The sequence below is a fragment of the Scleropages formosus genome, chromosome 13, assembly GCF_900964775.1.
Source record: "Scleropages formosus chromosome 13, fSclFor1.1, whole genome shotgun sequence".
Lineage (NCBI taxonomy): Eukaryota > Metazoa > Chordata > Actinopteri > Osteoglossiformes > Osteoglossidae > Scleropages > Scleropages formosus.
This window is the reverse complement of record NC_041818.1, coordinates 303152-316789: the sequence shown is the minus strand read 5'-3', so window position 1 is coordinate 316789 and position 13638 is coordinate 303152. Positions and strand designations below refer to the sequence as shown.

The 13638-nt window shown below is 41.8% G+C and overlaps 1 protein-coding gene across 7 annotated transcripts in view; it reads right to left on the bottom strand.

The window, feature by feature from the left end:
- anxa6 (annexin A6) overlaps positions 1 to 10691 on the bottom strand; it is a 30221-nt gene extending 19530 nt beyond the window's left edge. For 4 of the 7 annotated variants that reach the window (XR_003798076.1, XM_018745201.1, XM_029257273.1 and 1 more), the window contains exons 1-15: positions 10546 to 10691; positions 8905 to 8972; positions 6621 to 6705; positions 6389 to 6483; positions 5536 to 5649; positions 5310 to 5400; positions 5072 to 5151; positions 4137 to 4193; positions 3809 to 3902; positions 3589 to 3684; positions 3175 to 3233; positions 2732 to 2854; positions 2520 to 2578; positions 2126 to 2204; positions 38 to 119 (exon numbers count right to left, since the gene is read on the bottom strand). Coding sequence is in view for 6 of the 7 variants with exons in the window: in XM_018745201.1 (XP_018600717.1) it covers positions 38 to 119; positions 2126 to 2204; positions 2520 to 2578; positions 2732 to 2854; positions 3175 to 3233; positions 3589 to 3684; positions 3809 to 3902; positions 4137 to 4193; positions 5072 to 5151; positions 5310 to 5400; positions 5536 to 5649; positions 6389 to 6483; positions 6621 to 6705; positions 8905 to 8913 (1123 nt within the window). In the remaining variant the exon portion in view is untranslated. Of the gene's footprint in view, positions 1 to 37; positions 120 to 2125; positions 2205 to 2519; positions 2579 to 2731; positions 2855 to 3174; positions 3234 to 3588; positions 3685 to 3808; positions 3903 to 4136; positions 4194 to 5071; positions 5152 to 5309; positions 5401 to 5535; positions 5650 to 6388; positions 6484 to 6620; positions 6706 to 8904; positions 8982 to 10545 lie in introns of all 7 variants that reach the window. The other 3 variants (XM_018745203.1, XM_018745204.1, XM_018745202.1) reach the window with 3 other exon arrangements.
- Between the last annotated feature and the right edge of the window lie 2947 nt (positions 10692 to 13638).

Genomic DNA, 13638 nt, shown 5'->3' with positions numbered 1-13638 from the left:
GAAAAAAAGCAAAAAATAAAAGCCAACCATGGCTCACCAAAGCCTTTCATGGCTTTTCTTAAAGCTTTAGCATCACTGCTGGCATCAAACCCGACAAAAGGACGGACAGTTCCTTTGAGCTGCAGTGAAGAAACACAGTAAAATCAGACAAGTTACACAGATGCTTTACTGCCCTTACAAGGTCAATTCTGCATGGATGTTAAATCTTAGTAAGGCCTCAAGAAGTTCACAGCAAAGTTAGAAGCAATGAAAAGGAAAGCTTACTGTAAAGTACACTGGCTCCTCAGCTTGCAATTTGTAACATGATAGGGAAGATTTGCGTAACTACCTTTAGTCGTGTCTTCAAATACAATTTTAGCCTTAAGGCACGATCACTGACAACTTTATACTAACTTTCCTTCCTCTGTTCACTGATTATGTCTGGTAAAATCCCTTGAATACATTGTACATATTATAAGTGTACGCACCCTTATTGGTATTTTAGCTTTTGTTCACGAAAAGGCTGCAATGTAGACCTTTCTTCTGCTTTAACAGTCTCGTAACTAGCAATATGTAAGACAAAGCAAAATTAATTTTGAGGAAAACAAACTAAAAACAAAATTAATCTTTCATGGGCTTGGTTGCATAAATGTACAGACCCTTTATAATACGTTTGTCACTGCGTTCAGATTTAAGCAGTTACTGTATCCAAATCATGTACTGTTCAGGCATCCCTGAGTTTAATCTAAAATTTATCAAAATTTTCAATTCTAAAAGCCTATCTCTCATTATTCTACTTAGCTATTATTATTATTTTATTAATACAATAAATACATGTATTATTAATAATAATAATAATAATAATAATAATAATAATAATAATGACATACATTGACATATCTAACAGATGCTGAAATCTTGTTCAAGGTGAAGTGTGAAAGTGACATTATTTTTTCCTGATTTCAGCCTTAACATCAGCAAAAGCCAAATTCCAGCGAGACAGCAGATGCCAGTCCATCGGAGGGGCAATCATGTATAGACTCACCGAGTCACACTAAGGGCAATTTAGAGTCATAAATTCATCTGAAACACATGGAAGGAAACCAGAGCATCTGGAGGAAACCCAAACAAACATGGGAAAACATGCAAACATTGTACAGACAGACCTGGATTCGTACCAACGTCGAAATGTAGTGCCCAGCGCCAAAATTCAGATTTATGAATTTTTTTTTAGGAATTCATAATGTCAACAAACTTGTTTATATGAGACTGGTGACAGACTCATCCCATGAGTACGTGCAATGTGTTGTCATGCTCTCACCACTTTTGATATTCTTCATTCTTTCTACTTTAGCTTCCAGGGTAACACACAGCTCTTGTGATTGGTGCTGTTAGAATGAGTAACGGTCACTAACTGTAACCTCAACACTGTGAGTCATTTTGGAGAAAAGCGTCAGCTAAATGAATAAATGTAAGCTGACAATGTGTAGAATGTTCTGCCAAAATAGGTCTGTGGGGCAGCTTGTAGTGTAGTGGTTAGAGCGACTGCCTTTGGACCCAAAGGTTTGTAGGTTCAAGCCTCACCTCTAGCTGTAGTACCCTTGAGCAAAGTACTTCCCCTAAACTGCTCCAGTAAAATTACCCAGCTGTATAAATGGGTAAATAACTGTCATCTCAACACTAAGTTGCTTTGGAGAAAAACATCAGCTAGATGAAAAAAAATATTAGCTGACTAACAACAAACACTGTACAAGTGAGCTGGATAAGACAGTGACATACTCCTATTCTGTTTCAGTGAGTTTCATCACCATTGTTCAGGATGTGTCTACTCTGCTACAGGAAGAAACTTGACAGAATAGGAAACTGAAGAAAAAGCAATATATGGAGCTTTTTTTTTGAAAATTCATTTCTTGACTGTTCACAACCCAAGGAGCAAGTGTACTTGAACCGTCGCTTTCTATTTCTGGCTATTAACATTGCAAAGGGCATTGCAAGCAAAGGGATATAAAGAGCAAAATGCACATACAACAGCTGACTAATGGGTGTAAGACTTTGAGCGCTGCATGGAGAACCTAAAGGTGCATCAAAAGAAAAATACGCAGCCAAGCACTCTTTCTGTCTCTACCGCAGAAACAGAGAGTCAAACCTGAACTTTGGACATGGCACTAATTTCCCACATCTTGTAGGCTATCTGTGCTGCTTCGGGGAAGAACTCGCCTGCTAGACTGGAACACCAACCAACAACATCCAGGGGTCAACAGGGGGTCATGAAGAAGATAAGCATGCCATTGCCCACCTTAGTCACTCCTAAACACACACTGTATTCTTCTGCACCGTTTCCTCACGTATGTTTTTACAATGTCTGCACTTGTCATTACTGACACCAACTGAAACCAGTAGCAGATCTGACTGAACTTCCTACTGTCTGAATATCTTACAGACGTAGAAAATTCAAGAATGATTTGACGATTTTAAAAATGAACTAACCATGCAGACATCATGAAATGCGAGTCGACTGAACTGTTAATCTGCTCACTTACTCATCATCTCCCCCACAAAGCCTGAGCAAAGTCCTCTTGTACTCTCCTGATGTGTCATCCTGTTGGAAAAATAACACACAGCAGCACATGTGGAAGAAAATATGTGATTAAGTTCATCTCGGAGGCCAAGCCTGCGTTTTGTTTGATCAAGACCACGGTAGGAAGTTCCTGGGTAGCCCTGCATGGTACAGGTTGAGGAGCTACTTCCACACCTTAATCATGTTGTACAGTGACTTCTCGTACAGGAGACAGAAGCATTCGCGGATGTCCAGCATGTCAATCTCAGAGCGGGAAATCATGATTCTTATTAAAGTGTTATCAGCAGTTCCCAGACCCTGTAGAGACAGGGCACAAGAAACAGAATTTTAAAACAGATTTCATTTAGACAATAATTTCATTAAAATGATTGAAGACCAGGGGGGTGCGGTGGCGCAGTGGGTTGGACCGCAGTCCTGCTCTTCGGTGGGTCTGGGGTTCAAGTCCCGCTTGGGGTGCCTTGCGGCAGACTGGCGTCCCGTCCTGGGTGTGTCCCCTTCCCCCTCTGGCCTTACGCCCTGTGTTGCCGGGTAGGCTCCGGTTCCCCGTGACCCCGTAAGGGACAAGCGGTTCTGAAAATGTGTGTGTGTGTGTGTGATTGAAGACCAACCAGACTTACCTTCATGGCTTTGTAGAGACGCTTTGCAAAAAACATGGGCACGCTCCTGATGCACTGCACTAAGAAAGGCAGATAGCACAGAAGCACCACTTCATTGACTGCTGGTTGGCATTTTAGTGCTATGCATAACAGCAATCACGATTTCTTTCATGTCACTTCTACATGTATCATGGGGACAGCTGGTAGCATAGTGGTTAGCCCTGCTGCCTTTGGACCCACAGGTCACAGGTTTGATCTCCACCGCCAGCTACAGTACCCTCGAGCACAGTACTTACCCTAAATTGCTCCAGTAAAAAAAATTACCCAGCTGTATAAATGGGAAAATAATTTTAACCTTAACATTGTAAGTCGATTTGAAGAAAAGTATAAGCTAAATGAATGAATGTAAAGTGTCATTGTGCGTGTAACTCTTACCTACAGCGAGCATCAGTCGTTCAAAGTCTCCAGAGAGCTCACTCTTGATGCTGTCTTCTAAGGATTTCTCTGCTATCTTCTCATATTCGTCAAACACTGTGCAGAAGAACACAATTTAAAAAGCGAAGCGAAAGAATTTCACTGCAAAAACGTACTAGTGAAATCAGTGTAAACTCGCTTGACAATGCTGGTCACAGACTCTCAGCTATAACTGACGTACCCATCTGGAGGTGGGTCACGCTGCGATTGCCCAGTATCATAATGAATGTGGCTTCATCTGTGCCCCACTGCTCCTCCCCAGCAGCATACAGCTCCTGCACGGTTCGAGACAGTGGGACAGGGGTTCACACCACCATATATCCACCACTGTACAGACTGCTTCCAGTTCCTACTATGGCGCAAACCTGTCCTTCGAAAACATACAGTAATGTGCGCTACTTTTCTGTGGTTGGACATTCGGACAATTCTTTCTGATTTTCACACCAACCACAAGCACAATGTGCAGTGAACTGAGAGAATGTCTGAAGACATGTCAGCGCAGAACTCGCCTTCGCATCTTCCTCAACAAGGTCTGCATGCACCACTCCGCTTTCGTCTCTGGTTCCCTAGCAACAGAAACTTGATCAGACAAGATCTGTGCAGAACACAATAATCAGACAATAAATTAATAAAACACACATTGTGATATTTAAGGCCAGTTCCACAAAAAATCTGACTCATATGTTGAAATGAAATAAAATGAAATGAAAAATAAAATGTTGAATTTCTTGGCTGAAAGACTCCTTGAATTAGAACCTTGCTGTGGGTAGGACACAGCTGGAATAGCTGAAATTTGTGATTTCCTGTTCTGGAAAAACAGTAATACAACAATCCCTCATGTAAAGGGATAAAAAAATATTCACTGTTCATAAAGACTTCTGAGAATTCATACCTTTTCTCATACAAAGGAATGACTGAAAAAAGGCATTTTTACCATTAAACGCACCACGCACGCACGCACGCACGCAGCCCAACATAGGTGACTCCATCCAGAGCACACACTTCCCATCACCGTTATGGGTTCAGAGCAGTCATTCAAAACACTGACAAAGTGAACATGGAATAAACACTGTTAGGGAAAGTGTGCAAAGCGATTTCTCTCTGGCACTGATATGCTCTCTCGTGTTGTCAGTGACAAGTACTGTAGCCTCCTACTGCTGGAAAGGGGTCAATACAGTAAAGAATGTATGTAGAATATATTTTTAGTATGGTTACATTTGTGTGATGTAGCGCTGCTACTACTGCACATAAAAAAAATGTGGATGCCAGTGTAGCAGAAAGGGAAGTTTGTTCTACCCTGTTTAACTATTGCCACATTCAGAGAATGGATTAATTAATGGATGGATGAACAGACAGACAGAGAGGGCTGGAAGATGAAATGACTGAATGAATGTTTTGTAATTACAGTTGTCACCTTGAATGCAACATATTTATATGTACTAACCTGCAGAAGAACCACCAGCATCTTCTTGAAATGCCCTGAAGTGTCACTTACTATGTCAGCCTCAATGTCTCTCCCATAAGCTATAAAAATAAACAAGACATCTAAACAAAACCAAGTACATATATTACTTCAAATTTACTTCCGATTTAATTGACAGTAGGTACAACTATATTTTGTTCATTTTAAATTCACATGTTAAAACATCAAATTCCTCATCCAACATTAATGAGTTTATTACCATCTTTATATGCGTCCCTCAGGGCATGGATCTGTTGGTTGTTTCTAGAAACCAGAATTTCAATCAAGCACTTTTCATTGGTTCCAAGACCCTTAAAACAGAACAATGTTATTCATTTACACACTGGGCTAAAATCCTTCTCATACAAGACTCTAATAAAATGCAGTAAACACAACTTAAAAAAAAAGAATAAGTGCATCATATTCCACATTCCTATGTATTTCACCTTGATTGCATCCTTGATTTCTTTGGCATCATGATAAGCTGGAGGTCTCATCAAACACACTATGAGGCGCTCAAATTTGCCTGTGAGTTCATATTTCAGATCCCCAATCAGATCCTAAAAGGTAAGAGTAACACATAACTGGAAAGACCAGCTGTAGGTAATATACAGATTGAATGTCAAAGCTGCCGCTTTCATTCAAAAGACTGAATTTTCTTTTTTAACCTCTGGATATTTTACATTATTACAGGAAGGTAGCAGGTGTTCTTCAAAGACTTTCAACAGAAAACCTCAAGCGAATATGTCTGCATCTTTATGTACTATGCACATTTCTGGTCTATTATTAAAATACCATTTTCATATCTAGAAATTCTATTTTTATTTATTCAGGAAAAAAATGTAGATGCCATGTATGTCATTTTCTGTTTTGACTTAGCAATGGGACTAAATGGCTGCGAATTTTAATAACATATTAATCATAATCATAACATAATACACACACACATTTTCTGAACCGCCTGTCCCATACGGGGTCGTGGGGAACCGGAGCCTACCCGGCAACACAGGGCGTAAGGCCAGAGGGGGAGGGGACACACCCAGGACGGGACGCCAGTCCATCGCAAGGCACCCCAAGTGGGACTCGAACCCCAGACCCACCAGAGAGCAGGACCCGGTCCAACCCACTGCGCCCCCGCATAACATAATAATCAGTCAGTCAGTCATTTTCAGAACCGCTTGTCCCATACGGGGTCGCGGGGAACCGGAGCCTACCCGGTAACACAGGGCGTAAGGCCATATTAATTGAAATGCTTCCTTAAGGCAGGACAATGAGATATGATGAAAGGGCAGTGTGTACCTTGCCAAAGAGAGATTTGTAAGCTGCAACAATCTCCTGTCTCTGTGCATTACTCCGGGATGTAATTAAATCCAAAATGGTTTCTTTGTCACTGCCTGCAGAGTTTCAGATGGAGTAAATGAGGACGAGTGATAAGTTATGTCACATGTGAGACATCTCAATCAGTTACAATTTATTACGTCCAGTAACTGCTGTGCATGCTGTGCATTTGATCATGGAAGTACACACTTACCGATGCCTTTCATAGCATTGTACAACGTTTGAGCATCACTGCTGGCATCAAAGCCTTCAAAGTCTTTCACGGTGCCTCGGAACTGCTAGAGGAAAAACCCACAGGTGACACTTGACACATGCATTTAGCAAAAGCTTTTCTCCAATGTGTCGTGCAGCTCAGAATAAACAAATGTGCAATTCACAAGAGACAAGAGTTCTTTGTTACACACAATTATTGAAGCTCAGCTTCTTGTCTGATATGCCATTTTTACAACACTCAAATTCAAAGAACTTGAGTGGGGTCTAACTAATGACAGTTTCACAAGCTCAGGATGGACATTACAGATGAATGTTGAAACTCTTTTTCAATTCTGGGTGCTATTCAGTTTTGAAAAGAAAAAAAAAAAACAGTTCATTCCACCATGTCAAGGGCAAAACAGAGTGAAGGACTCTTCATTTTTAACCCCTTATGAGAGGACCAACACACAGTCAGAGACAGAGGAGTGCAACACTGTATACTGGGGTAAATGGCCTGATCATGTCCTGTACATCTTATAGTCTATACAGATTGTCTTGTAGACCATAACCTATGTTGAACATGATATGCCTACAGCTACAGGAAGGCAGTGGAGAGAGGGAAGGAGGGGAGAATCATGGGAAGGCTTTAGCAGGTCAAACACAACTAACTGCAACATTCTGGACAAGTTGTAGGAGCTTGATAGTAGAAGTCAGACGGCTAGACAATACTCTAGGTGGGATACTGTCATAGAATGGAACAGGAGCTGTGTAGAGTATGGTGTGAAATACTGGTGCATTTGGCAGGTATCGAAGAGGATATGTCTGTAAGAGAAGACAACAGCTGAAAAGAGCTGGTAGAAACAACGACTAGTCAATTGCTACTGCCAGGCTTTTGGTTACTGATCAGCATGAGATGAATTAGTCGTCCAGTGAGATAGAGAGCTTTTGAAAGGAGGAAGGGCCAGCAGGGAGGTGGAAGATTTCAGTTGCAGGTGGTGATCAGAAAAGCAACACAGCTTAATTTATGACCTATAAAGAGGAACCTTGCCTGGAGCACCACACGACCCCATTACTAGAACACCTGAGACTAGGCTTTTAGAATGGATGAGTAAAAGCTGAAATAGTCCTTTGTGTGACCTCTGTTAATAAAATATTTATCTGTCCATCGATTTGCCAAACCATCTCAACTATCTGTTCAAGTTAAACCTAAATAAATAATGGCATTTAATATATTCAACATGAAGCTTGGACATTAAATGCTTAAAAAGCTTAAATGACTTTAAGATTCAAAATGGAACTTTCTGTTACATAACTAGTATATCCCTCGTTTACATTTGCATTTTATTCAGTGACCCTTTTATCGGAAGGTATATGACTAGTGTAGCAAAAGTGCACAATGACAATAATTATCTAAGTAGCTGAACAAATATTACGCGAAGTTATTCAAGGGCAACGTTACTACATTTTCTGGAATAGTCTAAAGAAGTGAGTGAGAGAACAAGGTAGTTTTACCCTTGGAAGGCCCTTGCATTCAGTCTGTGGGACTGTGATAACTTTTGGTCACTCACAGTTTAACAGCAGTTCTCTGTGCTCCCTTTCACAACTGGCTAGAGATGAGTGTGCGTGGAAGGAAAACGCACACCGCCACACAGTGTTCTGTGGCCTGCAGAGTTCACTTCCATTTACAAGTTACAAACATACACTTCTGCTTGATGTGGACTCTAGATCTGCTTGGACGCTGGATGCCTTCAGCCACCACTGCCATCTCTTTGTCCTTATATCATTTCCGACTTCAACACTGCAGGCAACTGCAGGACAGCAACTGAGCACCGGCATCACGCCAAGAGGCCATACTGCTCCTGCAGCAAGCCCGACACACACTCCGAGAGCCCCATGAGCACACTAGTAGCGACCATCAGTCAATAGGACAGACAGCTGTCCTTTTTTAACGGCCATGTAAACAGGTTCTGTGCTGTGTGCACGACATTGTTTCACTCGGCACATTGAAATAAAAACCATAATGACATGTCTGTGTGCTTTGTATTTTTGCACACACTAGACAGAAACTTGTCACCTATCACTAACATATACATTTCAACAGCAAGTAAAAAACTATAGATAAAAAGCATATTGTAGTATCAATATTATTACTGTGATGCTTGATTTAGCTAATGCTTTTGTCTAATGCAACTTAGTTTGTACAACAGCAAAACCTCCACGCACCTTCACACAGCAAGCTATTTTTACTGTTAAAATACAACCTAGACAAAGTTTAATTCACTTACCTTTACCATTGTTGCTCTCTGATGTTGTGAAAAGTCAGTAGTGTGGACTGAAGCCTTGTGGTCAAGGTCTGCAGGGCCTCGCCGGGATGGGAAAGGGTAATATGACAAATCAGCAAAATTACAAAGCACAGGAGATTAACACAGCTGAAACAGTACAGGGAATAAGATGTACATTAATAAGTATTAATAAGATAAATACGATGTACATTAATAAGTACTGCTTATCAATAGGAAAGATTCTTCTCTAGGATACAGATGGTTTGAGTGCAGCAGTTGTCACTGAAACTCAGAATTTGGGTTAGGGTTATTATGTAATAATAAATAAAATAAAAAATAAATAAAAAATAAATGATATAATAGACACAGTTTAATTTTGCATTTCATTTTTTTTTGCATAAAGTATGTAAAGTAAGTGATTGGAACCGTCTTAGAAATGTAACTAGTAGTCCCTTGCCGCCCAAGCCATGCCTCTCCTTGACTGATGACCACACTTGGAGGAGGTGTGCGTGAGGGTGTGTTTGTGTGTGTGAGTGTGACTATGAGTGTGTGAGAGAAAGAGCTAGAGAGAGAAAAAGAGTATTTTATATGGTATTCATGTTTTCCTTTGCTTTTATAGGCTTTAGCTCTTGCAGTTAATGGACTGTCGAACTTCTCCTGCATTCATTTCGTTGACGAGAGTCTAAATAAAACCTGTAAGTGTGCCTGTCCAAATGAGACACGACCTGGGGCATCACATCCTTCAAGTGCGGAAGTGTGCTTCTCACCCCCATGGTTTGTGAATCCCATGTTTTCTCAGCTGGTGAGTGAGCTGCTTATTCTGCAAACACCGCAGAGCACTGCAGTTTTACAGAATGTCAATAACAACACAGTACATCATCATGAGTAAAGCACTTGTGGATTTGGAGACATATGGCTTTTAAATGAACCAGACAGAAGTGTGAAGGTTTGCTTCTCTTGTTTTTGCAAAATTAGCAACTCTGCTGCATTATTCATTCTGTCCAGTAGTTCCAATATTTGACACTCTTCTCAAAATGAACCATTAATATTGCTTGTGTGTGTGTCTAAAGCTGGCACTGAAACCCAACCGTTAGTACAGGGAGTGGCACCGAGCCCTGCACTACAGCTGTCTCAAGCTTAAGTTCATGGAAACGTATTATTATCATTATTAAGGTAAATTCTGTTAACTCAGACTCAGTGTTACAAGAACTAGTACATGATGAAGTTTATGAAGAACGCAGGTTCCTCGACGTATCAAAAGTGTCATTAAATCACAATAAATGGACATCTTTCTTCTCCCCGCGTATAATAAATGACAATATAATTTGGGGGGGAAAAAAATGTACGTTTAAAATATGTGCGTATAATTTTGTAACCAAAAGCGAGGTGTTTTCAAACACAGAGCCGCGCCCCCGGACAGGACAGGGTCCGTACTGCGGTAAAGCACGTCGCAGTAAGTCCGCACGCACGCGCACACACACACGCACCGCCGAAATAACGTATTCTATTGAGCCACTGTTTAAACACCCCTCAGTACACACAGTCTGCTCCGGCTTGAGCTCTCATCGCGCGTTCGAATAAACACGGAGAACCGGACGCTTCTATGTATGAATTGCACTCCACATCATGTCGCGCAATATTCACCTTTTAACAGCGCTGAACTGGCGAGAGAAGTGCAGAACTCACCCGCCGGCGTTGCGGTGACTGTCAGAGAAAGAGCGAGAAGGTACTGCCCGTCTCCGCAACGCAACGCTCCCGGCTCACGGCTACGCGTCCAGGAGGAGCGCTCACACGCTCCAGCACTGTGACGTCATCGGCGCTGCTGGAGGCCACGGCTCATGATCGGGATCTTCGCCACCTACAGCGCGTTCGAGGGATATTATGATGAATACACTGTACAGCGACTCATGAGGGAAACGAGTGTTAATGGGACACGGGGCTCTCGGTAACCAAGCGCTATACTAGTCGGTGTGTAGGAGCTTTTCCCTTCTTGTTTCTATTTTTCTTCCTTTTAAAACACACACAGAGAGACAATGTCTACAACCGCCTGTCCCGAGCAGGGTCGCGGCAAACCAGAATCAAACTGGGCAAGATGGGGTGCAAGAGACACACCCAGGACAGGACACCAGTCCACAAAAAGGTACTTCAAGCAGGACTCAAACCCCAGACCCACTACAGAGCAGACCCAGCCAAACCTGCTGCCCCCCTCCTTCCTGTGAAACACACATTCTCTGAACCACTTGTCCCATTTGGGGTCACAGGGAACCGGAGCCTACCTGGCAACACAGGGCATAAGGCCGGAAGGGGAGGGGACACACCCAGGAGGGGACGCCAGTCCGTCACAAGGCACCCCAAGCGGGACTCGAACCCCAGACCCACTGGAGAGCAGGACCTGGTCCAACCCACTGCACCACCACACCCCCTCCTGTGAAACATTTACGGGAAAATTTGTATTCATTTCAAACAAGCCAAGTTTTATATTATTTTTTAGTAACTCGCAATAAATTGATATTTTTATTTGATATATATATAGTGTATATGTCCACAATTTCTGAATCACAGCTCATCATTATGCAGGATGTCTCCAAAAATGAACAAAATTCACATCTGCCCCTCATTCTCCCTCCAGATTTGGAAGTGCCATGTTGATTATGACATTTTGAACACTTGGCCTAATTCAGTCTTTGTGACAAAATCCTCTTTCTACATACACCAAATATCTACAGTACTTCCAACAAATTGTGTAAGGAGAATTTCTAGTACATTGTGTACTGTATAGTTTTTCCACACCCTATATAATACTACATACCTTAACAATGCATGGAACAGCTGGTTGTATAGTGGGTTGAGCTACTGCCATTGCACCCAAAGACTGCAGGTTCAAATTTCAACTCCAGCTATAGTACCCTTAAGCAAGGTATTTACCATAAATTGCTTCAGTAAAACATTACCCAGCTACAGTATATGAAATGGGTAAATTATTGTAAGTTGCTTTGAGAGAACCATCCACTTAAAGAAATAAATGTAAACAGTACTTTGTCAGCATTTTACTTACTATTTTATAAGTTGTCCAAATGTTTAAGACACATCAATACCAATAAGCATGTTTATCAACAGTCTACTGGATTGCTGCACCTACAGAAAGTTGTTTGGAATTCATGGGAGACTGAGCAAATACATAGTGGCAGTGTAGGTCTATTTCTGTCCTCTTGGTCCTTCCAGTAAGAGGGCAAGGAATGTTTGCCTGGGAGCACCCACACACACACACTCACACACCAGCTGCTGTAACCCAAGAGTGCAAAGACAAGGGCAGTCAGCAGTCAGTGAGAACTGTTTCCAAAAATGGAAATCTGTAACATCCCATGTTGTACAGAAGGCTCTGTTTGAATATAGCTACTCCCAGAAATTCTAAATCTTGCTTTGTACATCGAATACTTCCAGTGAATATACACACACACACACATTTTCAGAACCACTTGTCCCAGTTGGGGTCATGGTGAGCCAGAGCCTAACCTGGCAACACAGGGGGTAAGGCTGGAGGGGGAGGGGACACACCCAGGACAGGACGCCAGTCGTCGCAAGGCACCCCAAGCGGGACTTGAACCCCAGGCCCACTAGAGAGCAGGACCTAGTCCAACCCACTGCGCCACCACACCCCCCCGGTGAATATATAAAGAGCAAATTCACCTGAGGTGCTCCTGACTATTCTAACTGCAAATGAAGTACTTATGGTAATTCTGTATGGTAACATCCATCCATCCATCCATCCATGCAATTTAAATAACAGGTTCTCCTCATCAGGGTGGCAGTTAACCAGAGCCCATCCTGGAAGCGTTGAGTACACCCTGGAAGGGACACCAGTTCCAGAGTGACACAATCAGCTAATTACCAGTTACCAAGTATCCTATCAGCAAGTGAGTACACATCTTTCCTCCGTAATTCCTAATTACTGCTTAGACACATAGAGGTACCTGTATTTTAACATTTTTAATTTGCGTTTTAGACTCAGTCCACACTTCACTGTACTACAGTGGGAACCTGAAGGTGTTTGGCAGATCCACTGGAGGGAACCATCTCTCAAGCAGCCTTCTTCTTACAATGGCACACTACTACCTGTCTCTTGTCTATCGATCACTGTCCATCATTGTGGGAGTGACTTTCACAGCTGTTATATCTTCCAACCTCCAGAATAAGGAGCAGGAAACCACCTACCACATTCCAGTAACAGTCCAAGGGGGTCAATACCAGACTCTGATAGACAGCAGTTGTAACAATTCATTACAGCCTGGTCCCACCTGGGACATTGCAGTATACAGTAAGCTGGTGAAAACACTAACACTACAGGCTATCTTAAATGTCTGCACTGCTGTGTTACCACCGTTGATGACACAGGATATACGTGACACTGGGAGGGTGACGTAGCAGTACTGCAAGCTAATGGAATATCAGGATTGGACATGAGTTTATGGTGTTTTTATTTTCAGTAATTTCATTTGTTTTCATTTTAATGCAGCTTTAAATGTAAAAATGTTTGAAGTCTTTGTTTATTTTCTGTTATATCCAAGATGTTTACAGAACCTGTGCAGCAAATACAGTAAATTGTAGAACATCTCTATTTTTATGCTATTATTGCATTTATAAATTACAAAGCAGACTGAGTAGCCAGATGTTGATGAATATTTGATGAACTGACTGACAATAGGCATTGCAACATTATTTTGAAAAGACTAGATAATA